The 24,891-nt window shown below is 47.1% G+C and overlaps 1 protein-coding gene across 1 annotated transcript in view; it reads right to left on the reverse strand.

The window, feature by feature from the left end:
• GNA12 (G protein subunit alpha 12) overlaps positions 1-15,037 on the reverse strand; it is a 62,543-nt gene extending 47,506 nt beyond the window's left edge. The window contains exon 1 of the mRNA XM_006260636.4: positions 14,668-15,037. Coding sequence (XP_006260698.1) covers positions 14,668-14,982 — 315 coding nt within the window. The 5' untranslated portion in view covers positions 14,983-15,037. The remainder of the gene's footprint in view (positions 1-14,667) is intronic.
• Positions 15,038-24,891: the final 9,854 nt, after the last annotated feature.

Raw genomic sequence — 24,891 nt, forward strand, 5'->3', positions numbered from 1 at the left:
CCTGCAGCAAAGGAAACTGGATCTAACACACGGTAGTTTACACTCAACGAAAAGTGCACATGGGCAACTGTTCCACAATAGCTGATATGCTATAAATCCTCACCCTTATTCAGCTCATAAGAACTTGTCAATATGTCCGTGTCATAAGAAAAGGCTTTTGACTAAGCTGCAGAGTGATTCTGAATAGCTTGAAACAGGACCGAGGGCTTTATCCACAGAATTCAAGTCAGAAGACTCAGGTTTTCCTTTTCCCTGCCCTCCCTTCCTCCTCTATCTTGGGGGACTCTGCCAGTCACAATATCAAAAAAGCAAAGCAAAAAGCAAAGCAAATTAACTGAATGCTGAAATTAACCGTTTCCTAACTGGTAGAGTGCTCAGCAATCACCTGGACAAGGGAGATGAGATTGATGTCATATATCTTGACTTCAAAAAAGCCTTCGATCTGGTTTCCCATGATCGTCTCTTGGAGAAACTGGCCAATTGTCGCCTTGGGTCCTCCACGATCCACTGGCTGGAAAATTGGCTCCGGGGTTGGACCCAGAGGGTAGTAATTGATGGAAGTCACTTATCGTGGTGTCCTGTGACCAGTGGGGTCCCCCAGGGCTCTGTTCTTGGACCCATACTGTTCAACATCTTCATTAATAATGTGGACACTGGAGTCAGAAGCGGACTGGCCAAGTTCGCCGATGACACCAAACTTTGGGGCAAAGCATCCACACCAGAAGACAGACGGACGATCCAGGCTGACCTGGACAGGCTCAGCAAGTGGGCGGATGAGAATCTGATGGTGTTCAACGCCGATAAATGCAAGGTTCTCCACCTTGGGAAAAAAAACCCGCAGCATCCTTATAGGCTCGGCAGTGCTATGCTGGCTAGCACTATGGAAGAAAGAGACTTGGGGGTCATCATTGACCACAAAATGAACATGAGCCTGCAATGCGATGCTGTGGCTAGCAAAGCGACCAAAATGCTGGCTTGCATCCATAGATGCTTCTCAAGCAAATCCCGGAACGTCATTCTCCCCCTGTACTCGGCCTTAGTGAGACCGCAGCTGGAGTACTGCGTCCAGTTTTGGGCTCCACAATTCAAAAAGGATGTGGAGAAGCTTGAGAGAGTCCAGAGAAGAGTCACGCGCATGATCAGAGGTCAGGGAAGCAGACCCTACGATGACAGGCTGAGAGCCCTGGGGCTCTTTAGCCTGGAAAAGCGCAGGCTCAGGGGTGATCTGATGGCCACCTACAAGTTTATCAGGGGTGACCACCAGTATCTGGGGGAACGTTTGTTCACCAGAGCGCCCCAAGGGATGACGAGGTCGAATGGTCACAAACTACTACAAGATCATTTCAGGCTGGACATAAGGAAGAATTTCTTTACTGTCCAAGCCCCCAAGGTCTGGAACAGCCTGCCACCGGAGGTGGTTCAAGCGCCTTCATTGAACACCTTCAAGATGAAACTGGATGCTTATCTTGCTGGGATCCTATGACCCCAGCTGACTTCCTGCCCTTTGGGCGGGGGGCTGGACTCGATGATCTTCCGAGGTCCCTTCCAGCCCTAATGTCTATGAAATCTATGAATCTTCCCGGCTGCGTCATCACTACTGCAAACACTTGCTTCTGCAGATACCGTTTCTGCTACTTACTCCTTGAACTGTCCCTTGAAGATGTGGGAGAAAAACTGAGGGCAGGAAATGAGTAGGAAAGAGATGAGCATGAATATTAATGCCCGACACCCCTCACTTAGGCAAGCACCTTTTGTATGACAAACATCTTACTGCAGGACCACATCCAGATTGCCCATGGGAACAGGGCCGTGAGCTAGTCAACTGGCCATATTGTTTGAATTAAAATTGAAACAAGCCAATAAGATGGCATGTGCCAAACTGATCTTCCTCCAATATTACTTCGTAGGCTAGAAGAGTATGATCTTACCTCTAGCTAATGATCTGCTGGCACAAGTAGTATTATCTGAGCTGCTCTGGTGCCAACAGGTATGGTAAAACAAAGTATGGGCCAGTGACTGCCCCTGCCTCTTCCCCCCCCTCTACAGGCTTCACACCATGCACATATGGGTAGTCCCACTCCCTTCCTGCTGCACCCCCTCCCCAACCACTGCACCTCACATAGCACCTGCCCAGGCTTGGGCTCCCCCACTGCACTACAGAGGTGGGGAAGCGCCCACGCATGCATGGCATGAAACCCAAGAGGGCTTCAGCCTCCATTGGAGCAGCCCCCATGGCATGTGGCCCCTGCTGGTGTGGCCTATGGGGCACATGGTCCCCGGTCATTTAGAAGATGGACAGCCCTCCCTGAGATACAAGAGTGAAAGCCAGACTAAAAACCAGAAGTGTGCTGCAATAACGGATTACACAATGGACTAAAATGGCTCTGCTGCTTCATGTGAAAGGCAAAAAGAAGTGGTATGTGGGAGCCACAGCAGCACGGGCCCAATACAACTGCAAGAAACACAAGGTAAGTGGCAGGAGTTGCACAGTAAAACAACTTGGTAGGCCAGGCAGCTCAGATTCATCCTAAAGAAGCTGGAAGGAAAGTGATAATCAGAGAGTACAATCCCCAGGCTGACCTAACATAATGGTATCTGGTTCCCACTGCTAGAACATCAAAGAAATCATAGCTTGAGTTAAATTTTTGTCTCTTTTTTAACTGGCTCTGGTTTCTGAGCCTCTGTGAGTCAGAGCTGACTTCAGAGATAAGGAGTGCTGCCAAGTTCTTGAAGAAGCAGGTTCCCTGGATACTAGCCATGAAGAACAGGGCGCTGGAGCTAAGACTTCCCTTTAGAAAAGAGTGGCACAAAGCACTTGGGTATTGTGGCACGGTAGATTCCTGGAAGCAGTCTTCTTCCTACCTTGCCACAACACTCCTGGACACTACCATCTCCTCCACTCAGTAAAGAAGGGAGAAAAAACTGACCGGACATATCAGTTGCATATTTGAAGTGAGAATCTCCTGAGGACTTCTTACCCCAAACCATTTAAGGTTTGCCTACCATGTAATGGATAGTCTGGGATGAACCTCATTCAGTGCAACTGGATTGCCAGCAAGGGACCCTTGGATCCCAATTGAATTTGCTGAACTACCATCTTGTCTCTTTAAATACTGTTTTTCTGCGTTTTTAAGGAGAAGGTTCTTCCTACTAGGCAGGGTGGGAGGATGGAAAATCCTAAAAACCTACCACACTGGAAAAGCCTCCTGCCTGGCCACATACATTGGTTTGACACCAACATAAATTGACATAGCATGGCACTGGGGGAACCACTTCCTGTGTACAGCTTCCAAACAGTTGCACCGATTTAACCAAGGTCTGTGCCATTAACACCTCACCTTTGGTTAGAACAGTGTAGCATCCAAGTTTAGACAAGCTCAGAGAGGAGAGAGCCTTTGAGAAATCTCATGGTTCTCTTGATCAGACAGACATCTAGGAGGTTGAGAAAGTTACGTGAATAGTTCTGCTGGATCTACTTTCAAGCTAAATGGTATAAAAGGTAATCCCACATACTTCCATGCCTAAAAGATGCAAGGGGAGGGGGGAAATAATCAGTCATAATAGATCACAAAATGCTAGGTGCCCAGATGCTTAAATCAGCAAGTTCCTCCCAGTACAAACTTGGCCTAGCTCCTTCAACTGCGTTTGAATCAGTACCCTGGGTGAAGCCTGAGAAGTGGTTCTTCTCTCCTCCACCTCCCAATGGTCAAACTGAAAAAGCCTCCCTTGCAGAACCCATCCTACAGCCTTTTTAGCAGTAGGAAGGGCTGAAGGAGTTACTGAGAATGGCTTTAGAGCAAGGGTGGGGAATTATTTTGGCTGGAGGGCCGCTTAATGAGTTTTGATGAGCTATTGAGGGTGGGTCACAAGGGTAGCCCCACTCCTTGACAGGTGCCCCACACCCTGGTCGCCATCTTGGGACCGGACATCCCGGCCCCAAACCCAGCCTTTGCCCCCAGAAGTACTCCTTTTGGGAGGGGGGTTGCCATCTTGGAACTAGAAAACCCCCCAAATCATACTAAAAGTCAAACATCTACTATGATGTATTTTAATTTTATTTTAAAAATATTTTTGTCATGACATGCATTTGCATAGTGGATATAGACACGATTGCACAATAGCTCAAAAATAAAGTTTTACTCTTGTATACTGTGCATGTGTGTGAGGGGTGTAGGGTATGTTGGAGGTGTGTGTACATGGGGGGGGGGGACTGTGGGTATGTGAGGTTTCTGAGGTTTGAGGGGTTGTGGGGACTCCTCCACACGCTTCCCACCATGGCACACAATCCCCTGTCACTGACAGCAACTGCAGGCAGTGAGCCCTTTGGGTGCACATAGCCCGTGCAGGTGCTGCCAACCAGTGGCACATGGTTTTAGCCAGTTCCGTGAGCTGCATATGGTGGCAAGGAGTGGAGCCAAGCCAGTTTGTCTCTACTGCACAGGCTCACCTGCAGCTCGCAGCACTCACATGCCTTCCGGGGGGAAGCCCTGCGCAATGAAGCCTGTTGCCTTCCCTACTATCTTCTGCCACGTGCAGGTCCTGGGCCTCTGCTGGAAGTAGAGGGGAGCCCCGCTCCCTGCTTCCTGGTGGAGTCCTGGCAGCTGCACATGATGGCAGGGAGCAGGGAAGGCAGCTGGCTCCATCGTGCAGAGCTTCCCCACAGTGATGCACGAGTGCTGGGAGCTGCTCATGAGCCCTGCACGGTAGAAGTGAGGAGGCCTGGCTCCTCTCCTTGCCGCCATGCGTAGCTCCCAGAACTAGCTGGAGCCAAGCACCACAAGGCGGCAGTGCCTAAATGGGCCATGAGCACCCCAAGAGCCTGATACCTGGTGCTGCCGCTGCTGGCAGATAGCAGACTTGCCAACTTTTTATTAAGAAGTACATTTTTTCACACAGGACAGCCTCTTCCTGCATTAGGAGGAATCTCAGGTCATCTCCCTCCTATTTTCAGTCTTGTATCATTCTTTTTCTCCATAATCTCCAACTGTATAGATATCTCTTTTTTTCTGTTGGAACCAGCTTCCTTTTCCTTCCTTGCCAGCCTCCCCAAGCAACCTGCCTCACCCCCTTCCCAAACACTTCTCAGCTTCAGTCTGTTTTTCTTTCTTCAGTCTTAAGAGCAGATTTGTTGTGCAAGTTTTCACCAAGTGCTGGCTAATCTTCATGGTGCCCTTATTCCTTGTGCGACGCTCCAGAATCTCTTGTTAAGAAGGCGTGTCCTGATTTTGAGTTATCCATCAGTCTCCTCCCTTCGCTCCTCCATCATGACTTTAATCTTTATGCAAACCCCACCATAGCCTCCAACTGCATGCTTAGGTCTCAGATTTTTCTCTCGAAAACTCTTTACATATGAATTGTTATTGTGTTACTACTCAAAGATACCATATACGCATCTTGCAACTCCTGAACCTTATCAGGTTTTGTTATCCTCTCTCCTCTTTAGGTCACCTTCAAATGCTGCTTAAGACACTATCATTGTCCTCTTTTCCTGATCTCTAGCCTTAAAAAAAGAACAAATCCAGTGAACTCATTTGTAGGATAACTAAGTGGCTTATAAACCCTTTTCCCTTCATCAGCTCTACCCTGTGCAAAGGCCTGGAAGCTACCTGTCCACCACCAGCAGTGATCACAGGCAGGAAGCCCCCAGAACACACACATGCATAGCTGGAAGGCTTCTGGTTCCAGTCTCAATAAATACTCCAACAGACAGTCATTTATTCCACAAAAGAACTCATTCCCTTCCCACCTAGAAGTCCTGCACAAACTCCAGCTTGCATTTTGACAAGCGATGATCAAGTTTTACATACTCCTGAACAATATGGCTCTCAACTCAATATGGTTCAAATTAAAGTTTAAGAAAACCTTACTATTTCAGAATGTGTCACAGTATTATGACTGCTCTCTACAAAGGCAATCACTCATGAAGTAACTCCTTGTCTGTCTGTCCCAGGTCTTGACTGATGACTAATGTTCCTCCCATTATCTTCAGCAGCATATGTTCAACATCCATCTTAGTTAAAGTTTGTTCCTAAAGAAGCCAAAATACACTAAACCTCGATTAAAGATAAAAAAAAAGAAGAATCGCATACACACGCACACTCCCCACCAAGTCTTAGTAAGTGAGCAGGCAATACCACACTATTTTTACCTTGGCATCCATTTTATGGTCAACCTATCCATGAACAAATGATTATTATTGACGGTCATTTATTTAGAGATCAATTATAGAACTTAAAAAAGTATCACTGAAGTTAAAAAATTTGGCTCCAGCCTTTCACTGAAAAGAAATGTAACTTATCTAGTACAATATTATTATTGCAACATTTTTCCTACATTCCCAAATTGAGAGAATAGACATTCCTTGCAAGAAGAGATCTTTGGTAAGGAATTGACTTCTGCACGATTCAAATGAGCTTTCAGGTGCTTTTTGCGGAGATCAAAATACTACAAAAATTCAGAGATCCAGCACATGACGTATTACATCCTTTAGTGTCCAATATATAATACAGTAACAACGCTCTGGAAGCTGACTGTTTACTAAGGGACAGGGCTTTTCAATACAAGAGTTCTTATTTGTAGAATTAAACTCCCTGATTTTCCAAGCTACAACATTATGCACATTTTGCTATAAAGAGGTCCCAAAACTACTTGTATTTCAACAGAGGCTCATGAAATGCATGGTCGAGCTTACCAGTTACGGGGTATGACAGATATCTTATTAAAATCCAAACTTGCAAGAGAAGGTATCTGTCCAATATGAAGGGTACCTGGTCTACAAGTTTTGTAAAACTGAGAAACTAGGTTTCATCTATCTTGCTATGACAATTAGTATAGAAATGGGAGCTATTTCCATTTCCATGGTAAGTTAGCATAGCCTCAAAAAAGTAGTAGTGAACTTACTGATGACATTTCCTTACATAACATCAACCTAAGGTTAGGCATTTTTTTAAAAAGCATTCATTTGGTAGAAGGAACGCCTGTTGCAATAGTTAACAGTGATATCAAAAGTCAATCATGACAAAAAAAAAAATCAGTAAATATTAGTGGTTTAAGAAAACTATATTCCACTGAGCACAGTCAGGATCATACTCTTTGCTGAAGTCTTCCTCTCCTTCATGCCTGTCTATGCGGAAAATGCAGGTAACTATTATGGCTAAGAGAAAGACAGATAAAACCACTGAGGGTTGCTAAATACTGTGTATTGCACCAAAAATATGTGGAACACTAAATTATGAAAAATGTGTTTCTTTGGATAGTAGTTCCTCGAATTCCTGAATCTGATCGTAGGGAAATGTCACAGATTTCTCAATAAAACATTTCCAGAAAGATATTCTTTGGTGTTGACTACAGTACTACAAGCATTCTTTGTTAAAAAGAAAAAGTGAACAAACTGTGGCCAAAGCCTGACCTCTCCCTCTGTTTCTGATTAGCTTACTTGTGCCATGGTTAAAGTCTCAGATTATAGAGAAATTGCAAAAACTAATAATTAAGTGTCAATAATAATAATAGAATCCTCTCCAATTCCACCTGGATTATTAGGGGAAAAAAGAAGGAGTAATGCCACCAAGACGACAGTTATGCAAAGCAATCTTTTTTTTATTTTATTTTTTTTTTTTTTTAGGGATACCAATAAGATAGTGGCGTTAAAGATGCCATAAGCACTTTCCTTGGAGAGTCTGAATCAGAAATGAGTAGACAATGCAACCTCAAAGTTAATTAAACAGATTTGCTTCACGTCAGCTAAAAAGTGGTTTTTGGGGACTAACATATTTCATGGAATGGAAGCACAATCCAGGCCATGATATTTACTGTCCAGAGCACCAGTTCCCAAACTGAAGTTGTGACTCCTAAAGAAGAGGGTCACTAGTGTCACAGACATTCAGCTGTGTAGTCAGGCTCACAGCGAGTGGGATTGGAAGCCCAGAAAGACAGGGTATTGCTGCCGCAGAGGCAAAGAGCCATGCACACTCAAATATTATAAACAAATTTATAACCTGGAACTTGTATCACACGCTTCAAGAAGTTACATATATCTTTTCACCATCTAAATAACCCAATGCCACCCAGATGAGAGAGCAGGGTAAACAGTAAAAATGACTGCTCTTCCCAACTGCTAGTCCACTGTACAAATAAAATGTGTGAACAAAGGGAAGTAGGAAAGTGTCATTTACTTAGTCCAAAGGAACACAAACATTAAGAAACATTTGGATTAGCTGCTGAATCTCTGTACTGGCAGAGGCAGGGATGTCTGCAAACCCTGAAAAGACTCCTTGTCTCCAAATAAATCCAGTAAGATGGAGACAGACGCAGATGAATGAAAACATCTTCTTGCTGCAAGCAAACCTAGCAACTGAAGAGCCAGGCAAAGGACAGATGAACCTACTAGTCCAGGTTGAAACTTGTTCTCTGAGGCTAGGAACAAATATTGCATTTATCCTTGCGTAAACTGTGCTTGCATTGGTCCTGGAACAAATATATCCTGGGATATTTACAGACATACTTTGCAACATCCCAGGACAAGCTGTTACTACTTTTTATCTTGGAAACTTTAGGATTTATCCCAGGACAATGGACAAGGACATCTGTACAACTGCACTTTGTCCTGGGATACAATAGCTTATCCCAGGATAAATGTGACATCTCTTTGCAGCCTGAGACTTTAGAACAAACCCTTTCAGAATGACACCAACACTTTTCATTTAGGTGGTATCTTTAGAGATTCAGTGTTGTAAAGCTTACTTTACTGACCTAGCTTGTAACTAGTTCATGAGCTGAACATTGCTGAAGCAGCTTCTGGTGCTCCGAATTTACATGTTAGGTTTTGAACTATAAAGCTCAAAGTAGACCAAGAGTGCCTTTCTTCCTTATACTACACTGCCTAATCCAATAAAAGCTTTACCAAAAAATCCTGCTTTTCTCTTGGTTACACCCAGCTGAGGTGCTCAGAAAAGCTTTCCCTTGACCTGAAATGGAAGGAGCTGGTAGCAGAGCCCTCAGTTCTAGGATACCACTTCCTTCACTCACCTAAAATCCAGAAAAGTCTAGGTCTGTTTACCAACAGGGCATAATGGGTTTGATTTGCTTAAATAATGAAGCTGAATTCTGTTGTCAGTTTAATTCCATTTCCCTGACAGACAAGATGTCTACAGCCTAAAATGGCACCCCTATTTAAGTCCCCAGCTCAAGCCCAGTATTCACTCTGCTAATGGATGGGACTAGTCACCACTGCACTGTTTTTCCATTGCTGGATAATCAAGTATTGAGATGACTAACCTTCCTTACTCCTAGTTTTGTTTTGATTTTTTTATTAAACTGGAAGGGGGGGGGGGACTGAAAAAGCCATTCCACTTCCATTCTTTAAAAAGAAAATCACAAGGCCACCAGCTCAGCTTAAAACCATAAGACAAAGAAAGTGAAGAACAATAAAGGTGGTAATGGTAAAGAAGCTCCTCTTTTCATTAAGCCTACATCTGGCACATGCAAACACAGTATCGATGGTATACTAACAGTTTTCATAGCTCTCAAGTGTTTCAAGTGCAGTACAGATATTAAGCAATAGGTCAGCAATCCGTGGGCAACATGGAATTTTGTGTCATTAGAACTAGGAAGATTGTGTTTTATTTAAAGATCATTTTATGGGAGAAATTTCAAAGCTATGATAGTCTGCTGGTGATGTCAGAATTGTGAAATACACCTCCATAAATTTACAACAGCTTTGGAATTGGGAATATTTATTAAATCTATATTGAGAAATATGCGGGAGGGGACATTCAGGAACTATAGTCAGTTTTTCCTCCTCCTCCCAATCCTCCACATTCCAGTAATCTGTACTGCTATTAAATTTAAAAAAATTAAATTAGTGGGCAAATGCCAAAAATGCACCTTTGTTTCAAAATTCCTTTATATATACTCTAGGCCCTATGAACCAGTAGGAGAACTGGCTAATGTCTTTGCTAACATCATTTAGGGCTCGTTTTTGTTTCCAAATTAGTAAAAAAAAAAAGAATTAAGACTGCTGAACAGAGCACCAGCTCCTCAAATTGAAGCTACTGATGCTTTTCCTGGAAAATACTAAAGCTTACATTTTTTTCCACCAAAGTCTTTAATTTATGTTCTTCAAAACTGATTGGTTTATCACAGGTTCACTCTGACTTTTCCTTTGGAATGAGAATGAATATTCAAGTGAACAACCATAATTACAAATAGCCTGAATTATATACTATTAGATGTAATGTAGTCAACTACATTAACTACTTCCCTCCTGATGCAAACAAAAAACCATCCAGATCCAAAACAACCACTATCTCAGGGATGACAGAATCTGGGATTAAGGCATAGTAACTTTACATTCTATTGACTGCATGCACTTGAAGTAGGAGGAGCACCTAGAGCCACCTGCTTTCTTCATTTGAGAAATGATTTCAAGTCAGAAAAGATAGGAGGAAGCAAAAATTTAATAGTTTTACTATAAAAAGACCCAGTATACTGTATTCCAAAAGTGAAGTAAGAGTGGGCTTAATAAAATTAATATTTTACTTCTGTTACCTTATGTGGTATCTTTGTATATTAATGCTGGCTCTAATTCAAACAAAACAATTCAACAGCTAAACTCTTTAGTTTGCCAGCTCTACTGGTTGTGAGCTCTTGTAAGGGTATAGCCGTGACAAACGGAAGGGATGATACTGTCCTGACACTAATCAACAATAATATTCCAACCCAGCATGAAAAATTGAAACCCAAGCATTAGTAATTTCTAGATACTACTTTATTTGCATGCAAATTAAAAACAAAGCAAAACAGTAGATCGAGACTAAGCAATGCAGGAGTTTTCAAGAGTTCCCTGTGACATGAAGCCATTCCTCCCTGGATTCTCAGATTAATAGAAGGATTTCTTTGCTTTAGGAAAGGACTATCTGAATGTATCCAAACATAAAAATAAAACTTGCTTATGTAAGAGTAAACTGCAACTAAGTACAATGGTGCTGCCCTCTCTACCCATTAGGCAACCTCACAATTTGTGGTGTATGCTTCAAGCTACATACAACCTTTTCTACTTGTTCAGTCACAAACTGTGTGCCTGAAGTCAGGAGACAGGATTGCGACACGTTTAAGAATACTCAAATCAGCCTTAATCTAGATAGTCTGTATACAAGCAGCAGTAAAACTGCAACAGTGCAGACATGACAAGGCCAAATGGAGCCCTGGGTACATGGGTGACTAGCTCTCACTTCAAGCCAGGCTACCACATCTTCACAGAAATCCAAGCTGTTTGCTTAGAACTAAATTTGGGTATGTCTGTAGAAATTTAGTTCTAAGCAAACAGCCTAAGAAAAGCTATTACTGCTTTGCAATATAATTCCTGAAATGTTTCCATTCAAAATCCTCAGCTTCAGTGACACATGAAGATTTCAGCAGTAACTTCTCCAAAATCTCATTCCTGGGCAACCCTGGACTTTTCACATCTGTGGTCCAGTAGTGTTCAACCTTTTTGCCCCCTCTCCCAGGCCAAATATGTGACTCGGACCCTGCACACCAGGATTGGGCCTCTCCACCCAGATCCAGACTGCACTGCCCTCCTTGTGCCAGGATCAAGATTGAGGGGACCTTGTACTATCTCTACCTGGCCCCATGCTACCACCATGTGCACCAGATCTAGCATGCAGGGCCACAGCTTGCCAGGCTCCCCACAGACCAACAGGGAGGCCAGATCCAGCCCTGCAGGCCAGATGACAAGGCACTGGGAGGCTGGATCTGGCCCACAGGCTGGGTCTAGAGTACCTCTGCTTTAGTCGACTCTTATGACTATCATCTAACAATTAAAGTTTCAGTGTAACTTTAGTAAGCGAGTGTGTCCATCTCAATATGTATGGCATGATTCCAGAAAGGTTACAGAATTTATTTGATACCCATTTAGCTTAGTTTAGCCATCAGACATGTACGAAGTAGGCTAAACATGCTGGCATAGGTATTTCATTGTTAGTGGATTATGTATAATGGCCATCTCATTCAGTAAGGCTTGTTTTATTTCAAGCAACGTGTCACTGTAATACTCGAAACCAAAAAGATAATAAGGAATAGCAAAAAAATTGCACAAAAAGGACATCAGAGTGGGTGACTCACCAAGTCACTGTATACCCAGAAGTCCATAAAATCTTCATTAACTGTAGTCTGAAACAGCAGAAGTGGGAACAGCTATTGTACGTGTTGGCAGGGTAGCCATTCAGTTCTTTGACACCACCAGCAATAATTCCAAACAAAACTTTTACAGATCATGAGAAGCCTTTCACGAGATTTGGAACTTGCAATATGCAAAGATTTCCTCAGTCTTCATACATTTGAGATGCTTCTTTAACATATACCACAGTGGCAACTCCTTGTACTCTCCACTTTCCCTTTCCAGGTGGGTGTGCTGAAGTCATGGAGCTTGTGTACTCATACCAGAGCATTAACACTAGTGCTTTTCACTTCAAATCATCAAAAAGTTACTTTGAAACTTAGCCTTCATTAACAAGCAAAACCCTAGTTAACCAATGACTATTTACTTTAAACCAAAGCTAAACTAATGTATTTGAAGATTGTCCCACAAATGCCAGAAAAAGCTAGCCTGGCTCTAAACCATCACCTGTACTAAATGGAAAAGTAAATTTTGGATCACAGATTTACTTAGTTAAAAAACAAAATGCTGAAAGTATGTCCTCCCAAAAGGGTGGGGAAAGAAATCTAACAACTCAACTTTAATACCCAATTTGCAACAAGATACAGGAAAAGCAAGAGGCTGGGAAGTTTTAACAGAAAAGTGGAAGTTTTGATAATGAAGGAAAACAAGACTGTTGACATCAGCCAACATACAAATTCCACTATTTTCAGAAAACAAAATTTAAGGCCCATCTAAACCAATACAGACAGTAGATTTCCAAGCAATAAGCACTTTAGAAAGAATGCACTCTAGACCACTGAGAGGGAAGTAATCTACTCTTCAGAAAGAAATTTAGTCATGGTGGGAAATGAAAATTGACCACTTAATCCCCGAGATTTACACGGCATTTCTCCCATAGATCCCAGTATTGCAGAAGCTTAACAAAATGGCTATTTGACAAAGCTATGGGGGGCCATTAAAAAAGAGCTAAACCTGCAGCCCTACTAGCAAGAAGAGTTAATATTAAATTACTGAATACAAGTCACTTTCACCAAATGTGAACAATAAAAAAAAAAAAAATTCAGACAGATGCTGTCCAAGTGGCAGGCAGGTCAAAGGGGGCTGGGGGGGAAGAGTAAGGGCCAGAATGAAAAACTAGGACTTGGCAGACCCAGCCTCATCCGAAGTTATTACAACTCTGTGTAAAATTATGACCTCTCTCTCTTCATACAGCACCATACAAGGGCCAAGTGTTAGGATTAAGCCAGAAATCTCCATGCAGGTCTACAAAGCAACCCCAATGTATTTCCTGTTCTTGCAGACCCCTTCACTAAAAGCTTCCTCATACCAGTACTTTAAGTCATGTTTAAGTCAGGTTAAAGCATTAACTCAAGGCTCACACTTGACTTTGAGTATACCTGAAAGCCTAACATTTCTTCCTACTCAAATCTTATACCAAAATCCTGGGGGAAGAAAAAGAAAGATGTGGTAGAGCTATTTTTTCCAAGTCTAAGGGCTCCTTGTGCATTGCACTTACTAATTTCTTCCTGTTCCAAGAGGAATGAGTCACCTCCTGGAACCGGTAACCACAGGGAAGTCCCTCCTGTCAGCTGCCCACCCCTCAGCACCCATGCCCAGGAGCGTGCCTCCCGTTTTGTAATGCTCTCGAAAAACATCAAGGGAAAGGAACGATCTTCTAATGGCAGATGAAGCTTCAGATGGTACGATGGAGCTCGTCCATTGTAGCTTCCACCAAGCGCTTGGTAGATGTTTCCTGCAACCACAGCTGGAACCAAACGTGGATGCAGTTTTCCTTATTTTGCGATGCACACAAGCCCCTACCTATATTTTTGGCGGCGAATCCCATGGACCTGCAACCTGGTCCCATTCAGAACTGAGAAAGATCCTATACCATTACCTTTAAAAGCAAAGGTTGTCGTCACACAAGCCTGCCTGTAGGAAATACTTATCACCTGCTCGGGAAGGGGCCCATAAAATGACTACAGCATGAACTGTACAGGGGAAAAAAAAAAAAAAACAGAACCACCCAAAAAACACACGCTCAGGGATGTGCCCTACCCCTTTTTTTCCTCATGGCAGAGGCAGACAGAAGCAATAAAGAAAGTAGTGCGGGCGAGCCCTATCGCCGCAGCCTGCACCCCGGGGGGAACGCCTTGCCGCTCCCCTTTACAGATTCGTAGATGTTGGGGTTGGAAGAGACTTCAATGCACCATTGAGCCCGACCGCCTCCTGGGCAGGAACGAGCGCTTGGGCCAGACCACCCCAGCCAGGTGCCTGTCCAGCCTCCTCTTGAAGACCCCCAAGGCAGGGCAGAGCCGCCTCCCTTGGACCTTCCCGTTCCCAGTTTTGGCCACCCTCCCCGCGAAGAAGTTTTCCCTGATATGTAGCCTAGACCGTCTCTCCGTCAGTGTGTGAGCACCGTCCCTTGTCACCCCGAGACGCGCCCGGGTGAGCAGAGCGTCTCCGGCCCCTTCAGAGAGCGCCGGGCCGCGCCGCGCCGCGCCGCGCACCTTGAGGACGTTCTCGTAGATGGTGGCTCGGAAGTCGAGCAGCGCCTTCTGGTCGAACTCGCGGCCGTGGATGATGCGCATCTGCTTGAGGAAGGTGGACTTGCCGCTCTCGCCCGCGCCCAGCAGCAGGATCTTGACGAGGCGCCGCACAGCCCGACGCTCCCGGGCCAGCATCGCGTCGATGTCCCGGCTGCGCCGCCGCGCCTCGCGCTCCGCGTCCCGCCCGCGCTCCTTGGCCTCCCGCCGCGCCTCCCCGCGCCCCCCGGCCTCGGCCGGCAGCAGGCAGCGGCTCAGGCTCCGCACCACCCCGGCCATGGCGGCGGGGCCCCGGCCGCTCAATCGGCCCGCACCGGGCGGCGGCCGCCGGCGCTGAGGGCCAGGCGCCTCACGGGGGGGGGGGGCGAGGCGGGACGGGCGGCGCCCCCACCCCTCATTGGACCGAGCGGTGTCCGTCACAGCGCAGCCGCAGCCGATTGGCCTCTCGGCGGGGCTGGGGGGAGGGGAGAGCGCGGGGGGGCGTGGACAGCAGGGAAGGGGGCGGGGCGAAGGGCGGGCGGGCCAATGAGGAAGGGGCGGGGGGAGGGGCGTCTCCTCTAGGGGGCGCCGGGAGACAAAGCCGGGCCTGCGGGCCGGGGCGGGGCCGGGCCGGGCTGCCCCGCCCCGCCCCGCCCCGGGGGTGTCGGGCTGCAGGTGCCGTTGAAGGGAGAAGCATTGAAACAGGCGGCCTGGGAGCAAAGGGCGACATGGAGGGCTCTTGGCTCCAGGCCTCCTCTTGTGGGAAAGCCGAGGATGGGCTGCAGGCCTGAGGAGCAGCCAGGAACAGGCCCTTGCCCCTGCCCGACCACGAAATAACAGGAGCAGAAAGAAATGCAGGGGGTCGGACTCGATGATCTATTGAGGTCCCTTCCGACCCTAACATCTATGAATCTATGAAAACGTTGCCAACTGCCCGGCCAGCGATGTGAGGCAGCCGGCGAAAAACACTGCCAACGCTGCCTGCGGGCGGTCACCGCTCACCCCCACCCCCGGTCAGCCGGACAGTCACCCATCGGCCCAGCACCGCAGGTCCCGATCAGCCCAGCTGGCCAGTCTGGGGTGCATCAGCACCCCGATCGACCCAGCACCGCCAGTCCCCGGCCGACCAGCACTGCCACCACCACAGCCACGGCCACGGCTACCTGCAGGAGCTCTCCGCTCGCCACCGCCGCACCCGCACTGCCTGTGGGCAGTCGCCGTGCCCCCAACCCCCGAGGGCGCGCGTCGTTCGTGGCCAGCGGCTTTCGAAATGGTTTAGAATCTGGCTCTGTCCGGGCCCGACCAGCTGCAGAACTGCAGAGGGAACCACGGCGGGCCTGGACGTTTCTCGTCGTGTCCTGAGTTACTTGGAAATGTCACGAGAAAAAAAAAAGGTTAAGGTTGCATCAGGATGAGCACTGCAGATCAGTCATTTAACAGCACGAAAAAGGTATAGGCATCTTATCGTTATTGCCGTGACCAAGCATTATGCAGGCAACCCCCGCTGAGCGCTTTTAATCGGTTCCTGAAAAACCGAACATCAAACGAAACAAGCATTAAGTGAAACCGAAAGTATTTGATGACCCAAGATGGCAACCGCGAGCGTTATAACGAAACTCGCTGAGCGCTAAGTGAAATCGGGTATCGATTTAAAATAAGCGTTATTACAAAATAGCGCTAAGCAGAAAAGCATTAAGCAGGGCTTGCCTGTACCCCAGGAAATTCAGAGTGAGGGATTGATGAAAAATGGAAATGTGTTAGGTATAGAACATGGCGTAGAAGGTATAGGTATAGAGACATGCCTTTCATTCGCAGCGTACAATAGCCATATCACTAGGATTAAAGTACTGTAGCATTTGCAGTCACAGACGAGAGGTAATTGATTTTTAAGTAAGCATTAGGGGGTTTTTCATATTTTCTCAGTGGTGCCACAAACCAGTTAAATATTATGTGGTTGCTTTAACCACGCATCCCTATGTGGAAATAAAAAAAAAAAAAAAAAGAGCAAACAGGCAAGATTTGAGGTCCCAGCGTCTCTCAACAAGACAAAGCTTAGTCTCTCAGTCCCTAACCTTCTTCCCTTCCTAGCATTAGTTTCCATCAGGACCTTTCCTCCTTCAAAATCCTAGTATGCAGATGGGCCTTGGCAAGTATCATGATGAGCAACACTTCAGTTCTGAATTCAGAAGGAACCGCTTTCTTTTTCTAATGGGAAAAAAACCTGCTTTGTATCTAGTTCCCTCTCTGAAATGCAGGAGATTCAAGGTCAAACCCCTCTCTGACTGCAGTTGTGATAGACTGGCACAAATTGAGAATTAATTTCCCAATCGTGCAGGCCCCGTGCTATTCAGAGCCCTCTAGGTCAAGGCCAACAATAACTTCTACCTGGAGTGTAATAGTCAGCATGGTCAGATCAGAGAGCACTGGTATCATGTTCTCCCACTGAAAAGCTCTAGCAAGGAAATTGTTGCTTTCTGCATCAGATTTAACTTCTGGATTGACTTCAGATGTAGTTCCACACAAAGCATGTGAGAGTAAGCCAGTGCTGTACTGACAAGGCACAACCTACAATAGCAAGGTGCACATCTGAAAGAAATCCGATTCAGGCATTGGCGGAAAAACATTCTCAGAAATGATGGCTGTATGCTGGCCTAACAACATTTGGTGATGCAATATCTTCTGGCTGCAAAATGAAGTAACAATTAATAGTCCCACACTCTCAGTGCAAGAGGGAGCTATCTTTTCTGTGTTTTTTTCTGTTGCCATGGAAATTGCCAGCATTTTATTTAGATTTATCTTCAGCCAGGTGGTTTTCATTCATGGCCCAAACTCTAGGCTTGGAGTGCTATAGTATATGCAGGGGCCAGTAAGAAAGATGTATAGAGACCTGGGGAAAGCTCCTAAACCAAGGGGAATTCACTGGAAATTAAGACCCAAGAATGTTCATGGAATACCCAGACGCAGGGCAAATATTTGAAACAAATGCATTCTTCCTGAAAGCAAACATATAGAATATTAACCACACACATTAAGCTATCAGCACTTTTCAAAACAATTCCTTTTGTCCTTAGCTGGTGCAGCAACTTACCGAGGCGCTGCAAGAAGCAGGAACAGCAGTGCACAAGAACTGTTTGTCAAAAATTCTTCCTTAATCGCATCCGAAAACTTTATTTGAGGAAAATTAGTTTGTCTTCTGTGATCTTTCTTTCTCATAGGGCGCATCTACACGAGACGCTATGTTTCCATAGTGATGAGCTACGTTGCTGTAACTCATTGCTATTATGGCGATGTAGCGTTGGCAAGCAGGAACCGTGACGCCAAACCGACAGTGCAGTAGTAAATCAGGACTCTGATTGCTGCATAATCATTTAGTAAATGCTTAAGTAACTAAACAACTGCACAGTCCAGCACTCGTGTAAATGCGCATATATGGTTTGATCTCCAGCATCTAACCCAGGGGTGGCCTGCCAAGGGATTGTCCGGCCCATGGCAGGTCCCTCGGCCCTGCCTGGCCCAGGTGTTGGCATGGCCCATGGCAGCCCAGGCCCTGGCACATGCAGCTGGTCCCTCTGCCCCTGGGCATGCAGCAGGGCTGGGGTGGCATGGCAGCCAGCCTTGCTCCCCAGCAGCCACTCCTGGACTTGGCCCCACTGCTCAGGCTGTGTCACAGGGGTGTGCAGGAAGCAGGTCACGGCTCTGCCGTGGGCCCTGGCCTTGCACTGTCACCACGCTGTGATCCACATCCTGGCCCCAGTCCCACCCGCCCTGCTCCCAGATGCCACTCCCCTCCCACAGCCCCATCCCATTTGCCTGGCCATGCATGGGGCATAGCCACTTAGGGAGTTTTGGTGAGCTGTTGGGGTTGGGGGACAGTGGAGGGAGGTGCTGACCAGCCCCACAGCTCACCAAAACTCCCTAAGTGGCTCTCTGGCCCAAATAATTGCCCAAACCATATCTTACCCAGCGTTTCTCAACTCATGGGTTGCAACCCAAATGTGATTGCAAGAATATTAGGGTCACAAACAATCAGAAAAATCCAGGAAAGTGCAGGTTTCCCCTTGCAGGCTGGCAGAGAGCTCCGGCCTGCAAGGGGCTACTTGGGGCTGGGGGGAGCAGAAGGAGGGTGATCAGGAAGGGAGTGCCACATGCATGGCAGCCAGGCAGAGGACAGCAACTCCTGCAGCTCCCCATTGGTAAATCTATGGAGCATAGGAGACATAGGCAACACATTGGGGGGGGGGGGGGGCAGGGAGGAGAGACACAGGCAACATGTCAGGGGGACAAGGGTGGGGCACCTGTCCCTTCAGATTTGTGCACCCACAGTGGGCATGGGGCTGCAGCCTGGCCAGATCAGGCAGGAGCCACCTCTGTGGCCCAGCGTGTGGATCCCAGTGCAGGAGGGTGGAGCAGGGCAGCAAGACTTGTTGCTGCCACTGCCATGAACCCTGTGTCAGCACAAAGAGTAATAGACAGTGGGCAGCCCATGCTGCCCTCTCCTCCTCCTGCTACCAACTGCTTGTATGCCGGGCTGTGGCTCTGCCCTGCCACCATGGCCCAGCAGCTGCCACTCCCCTCAGGCCACCCGTGCTGCCTGCCATCCCACCTCCCCTCCGGGATAGAACCGTGGCCTGAGGGGAGCAGCAGCGGCTAGGCCATGGCACAGGGTAGAGCTGTGGCCCAGCGTGCAAGTGGCTGGTGGCAGGAGGAGGTGAGGGCAGTGTGGCCCCCTGCTCCCCGGTCCATTACTCCTCATGCTGCTGGTGTGGGGTTCACAGCGGCAGCAGCGAGTCTCACTGCCCCACTCCACCCTCCCACGCTGGGACCCACCCACTGGGCCACAGAGGCTGCTCCTGCCATGCTGGTCCAGCCAGGCTGCAGCCCCATGCCCGCTGTGGGCACACAAATCTGGGGGGGAACATGCCCCTGCTTGGCCCACACCCCCCCCACCCTACACACCCACCCTCAGCCCCACACACTAGGGTCTGGGGGTCAGAAGTGAGGGGCAGTGGCAGATCCAGGGGGCTGTTTTCTACTTAAACTGTCTACTCGGTGGGGACTGGCCATCAATGTTTACGAATGGGTCTTAGTACAAAAAAGGTTGAGAACCGCTGATCCAATCCTTCTTGAGGAAGGGCACCTGCAAGATATTACCTGTAATTCCCAAATGTAGCCACTAGATGCCATCATTGTCCCACAAAGAAACAGCAAACTAGGACAAGAGCAATCAAACCAAATCAAACATCCACATCTTAGGAACCTGATTTCCAGAGCAGCTGAGCGCTCAGGACTCCTGTTGATATCCCTGGGATCCACAGGTGCAAGCACTTCTGAAAATCAGACCCTACCTGCCCATGAAGTGAGCCGACTGTTATTTTCTGATTAGTTTTGTTGCCCTCCTTCAGTACAACACACAGCCCCCACCACTTCCTTGCCTTGCTGACTAAACCGTTGCTGTCCCTGAGGATCTCTTCAGATTCCCAAAGGATCCTGGGGATTTCTGCAAATGCAAACAAATATCAAGGCTAATTCCCTTGATATGCCTGCTTCATCTGTAAGTGAAAGGGAAACCACAGTCCCAAATGAACTGCTCAGCAAATAAATCAGCCACCAGACAGTCTCAGTTCCTATTCATTCATCCATGTTAACAGCTCTCAACAGCTCACTTCTGTCCATCCATCCAGCTGTCAGAAGGAAAAGCCTTTTTCCCCATGCTGATAGTATTGTGGCTGTTTCTCTAACCATCCATAAGCTATTCTGGGTGCAATTCAAAAGGAGGATTGTTCGCCACTACAGAATTGCTACAACTCTGTTCCCTGCTGTCAGGCTGCATGGCCAGGGCAGATTATCCCTATAGCTAGCCATTAATAATGTAACCTCCTATTAATCTCCCTGCTAATTTCTTTCCTATACAGATAACCAGTAAGTGTGTGAGCCCACAGGGTTAAGAGGTTGTAGTCAATATACTGCCCTCAGCCTTCTACCAAATACACTGTCACATTCTCCTTTTCCTTGTCATCTGCCTAACTTCTACCCCTACAACCTGCTACCTTGCTCCACCCGTGGGCTCCCAACAGACACAAAACTATTTTTGTGAGTGAATTAAATAAAAAGTATAAGCTATAATGCTGATGTTTCTAAGTATAATGCTGATGTTTCTTTTACTGTACTCCCTTCATTTCCCATCTTCCTATTTTTCTTGTCCCTGTTCCCTTTTCCCTGACTGTTATAGCTGCATTGCTCTTCTCTTTTTTCTGAGGTGAAGAAATCTCTGCGATGCTGGCTTTATTTAATCTCTGTCTGTCACTTGCAGATAGCAAAAGAGAGAGAGGGAAGGACAGCAAAAGATGGAAGAAGAACTGAAAGGGCTAAAAGAAAGAGAGGCAATGAGAGGAACAGGCTCTCAGTTTTCTCTGTTGCCCACATAGCAATTGAGTTGTGGTTGGAAAGATGATCTGTGGGGAGCTAGGTTTCTGAGGCAGCTGGAAGAGCTGTCCGATGTCACACGAAGCCTGGAAGGTCCTAAGACAGTTGGGAAGGTTGGGGCCCAAAGTCCTGTGGCAATTGGGAGTGACAGTTGCACTGCTAAGTGGGGAAGGTGTTTAGGAGGCTGCAACACCAGCAGTCTCATTTCTGTCTTCCAAGTTGATCCACAGCCCCTAGAAACTTGGCTCATCAGGCATAACATAACCTCAGCCATCCTCATTTCAGGTATTGCCTTGCCCCTCACCAAACTAGTACACTGATTTGGTGAACCAGAGAGGGGAGTGTGACAGGGTACCTCTCCAGGGCTGGCCATGAAGCCCCTGGACTCCTTTCAGCCCTCACTTACTGTGAGCAATCACCCTTTCAGTTGCCCATCACATCTTGATGTCTTTTTTTTTCTTTTTGCATGAGGGAGGTTACCCCAGGGTTTCCCAAATTGCTTTCTCAAATGACCACCAGGTGCACTGTGGTTCCTACCTTATGGCCTAATTGCATGGCTCTGTTCCTCCCCTACACCATGCCCCATGCCTTGCAGATAGCATCTTCATTGATGTTCTCTTCCACTTAGCCCCTCCTCTTGGGTTGTTCCTGGGCCCTCTCTGGTCCCACACTCGCAGCCCCTTAATCTGGGCTCTGGGCCCCGCCCTGAGTCCATATGAACCTCCTCCTCTCCTTCATTCCTCTCCAAACCTCCAGACTGCTTTCGGTATTATTCTCCATGTTGACCATCTGTAGTTGCAGCCATCCTGCGGAGGTGGTGTTCCCTCAGCAGGCTCCAAGATGTTACTGCTGGCTCACCTCAGGATCTGGGTTTATATCCAGCCCTTCCTCCTGGATCAGATGATTGCAGTCAGCCCAGGCTGGCCCTGCAAGCTACTTCAGTCCCAACCTGCCTACTCTTAAAGTGTCAGGAGCACTAAGCCTCCCGCCACAGGGAGTATGGCCTTGTAGAGCTTCTAGGACAGGGGTGGACACAATGGCAGATCCGGCCAGTGGCCAGACTCCATTTCCCAGCAGCCCCTTCTCGCATCGCTGCACCAGTTTCTATGGAGACCCCAGCAGCAGTGCTGCCATGACCGCAGGGGGCTAGGGTTTCCATGGAGATCAGCCCCAGCAACAGTGGCAGGGTGCCTGGCAGGGTGGGAAGCTACTCCATGGCTAGGGCTGGGATCTTGCAGTGGTGACAGCATGGTCTGGAGTTGGGACCCAGCCGTGATCTGCCGTCTGCATGCCCTTGCCCAGGGCATGTGGGCAGCGGATTGATTGCAGCTCTGCCCCAGCTGTGGACCACATTGTCACCACTCCAAGATCCCAGCCCTGGAGCAGCTCCCCTCCCAGCCAGGTGCCCTGCCAGTACTGCTGGGGCTGGTCTCCATGGAAATCCTGGCCCCCTGCAGTCATGGCACTGCCATAGCCAGGGTCTCCATGGAAACTGGCTGCAGTGACGCAGGCAAGGACTGCTGGGAAATGGAGTCCACTACAGGCCTGATCTGGCTCATGGACCAGACTTTGCCTGCCCCTATTCTAGGAGACATTTTATCCAACAAAGCCATAATTCCTCCTGGGAATGCCATTTACAGGTGGCCCCTCCACATCAATCTCAATATTGGCCATGGCTTAAAAAGCATATAATCTATCCTCTAGTGTTGCAGAATTACCGGCAAGTTGCATCACCTTTTTATATACCATTAGGGGATAAGCAAAAGAACAGATGTGGCTCCAGCATTTCAGTGAAACAAGTAGAATTTGAGAGTGCTATTTTCATTACACCTTGATTGCTTGCCCATGGTGGAGACACTGCTGTTATTATTCCAGCGGTTGGCAGTAATAACTCTCAAAATTCAGAGCTGCTGCAAAGGACTTGTTGAAACTGGCCTTCAAACTAAGTGACGGTACCTTAAATTGCTGAGCAGACAACTATCATATGGCGCTACAGAGTTGGGAATAACAAAGTGAAAGAAAGTCAAAGAATATACTAATGGAATCCCTGATGATAAATCACCTGAATTGTTCTTTCTGACCATTGGGTTAGGCAATCAAACTGAGTCCAATATCAGACTATTACTACTGGGTGATGGGACTCCTGAAGCTAGTTTAGCTTCGCTTCATTAGAGAAACTGTGCCCATGGTGGGGGGTGGAGCCCAAGGGCCCAGGGGTCCTCTAGATGTGCTTGAAGGCTGCTCTGAGACACTTGGAATTACAGTGTGTCGGAGAAGATTTGATTAATCGAGTCTGCTGGAGCGTGCTAATTGGTGTACTCCAGCCAGACTCCACGTTTCATGTATCAGCATCCCTGCAATTCAAAATGATGGCGGGGGCACTTTAACTAAACCTCGTCCGATGAGCTTTAGTTAAAGACCCCTTGTTGCCATTTTGATGTGCGGGGATGCTGATACATGAGATGCTGCAGGCACTTTAATTAGAGTAGCTCTCAGAGCCACTCTAATTAAAGCATCCCCTTTCTCTCCCTGGAGCACGTGTAAAAACGCCCATGTATCGTGCATTTAGATGGCAGGGCTTAGAAGTCTGAAGAAAATGTATGAACTAAGCTCCCTTTTCTTCTTTTCCATCGTGCAACTATCAGTGCCTATCTGACAAGGCACTGCTTACACAGCTTATACTATTTCTGCTTACACTTCACACACTTGCTATCAGGTAGCCTTGTAATATTTAAAAGCCAGGCCCCTAATCTAGGCTGGTGTTTCCAAAATCTTTATGCGACTCTCTTGGTGGCCTTCTCTGCATATTTTTGATCTTTGATCAAATAGAAAATAGACCCACGTAATGAACAATGACATTCTTGTGGAGGAATTAAACAGAAATGGTTTCAATATAGATAATATTTTGTAAAGGCCTCAACATCCAGACCAGGGCTGTCTAACTTTTAAGTGGCTGAGAAGCTTCATGTTGTGGGGGCCTGAGGCTAGAACCATGTTGCATGGTTCCTCCCTCCCTTTGCTGCACCCGACATAGGAGTCCTGGTGTCAACTTCAGCTCCCTGGCTGCAGGCCCTCTCACTGCATCATACTGCACAGGTAACCCCTGGCATCGTGGGTTGCACCACGCTGTGCTGCCCTGCCTCCTTGCAGGGAGGTGGGTAGGATATTGAAGCCAGAGGAGGGAAGGGAAGGCCTGAGATCCTGTTGCAGCCAGAGTGATGGGGGCAGCAGCAGCTAAGTGGGAGCCCAGGGGGGCCACATGTTAACCTCTCATGGCCCAAATACAGCTCATGGCCCACTGGTTGTACAGTCCTGACCATGTGTTTCCAGTACTTCAGATTTCTACCACTAGCACTGAGGCCATGACTGCATATTCCCCACATCTTATGAATCCTACCATAAGTTACCTTTTTCTTTCAGGCCCTATCCTTTTGAGATGCTAACACCATTGAAAGTAAAGGAAATAAAAAGTATTCAGCACCTCCCCAGATAATACTTTTAACATTAAATTTGGATTTTAGCTACTACTTTTTTCCCATTTATTTTTACTTCCTCTAACCCAATATTCAAACCTCAGTCTCACATATTCTCTGAGCCCTGGATTCTCCCAAGCTATAATGGATTCTGGTTCATAATTGATGGTTTAATTGTAACAGGACTGGACAGAGCTCCAGAGACCTGGATGCATTCATGCCTTGACCCCAGTGATGGAGAGCTGGATAAGCTAGCAATTCCTCCATCTCTAATTGCATGTTTTCAATATGTTCCTATGCTTAATTATTCTTT

Source organism: Alligator mississippiensis, chromosome 13, assembly GCF_030867095.1.
Source record: "Alligator mississippiensis isolate rAllMis1 chromosome 13, rAllMis1, whole genome shotgun sequence".
NCBI classification, from domain to species: Eukaryota; Metazoa; Chordata; order Crocodylia; family Alligatoridae; genus Alligator; species Alligator mississippiensis.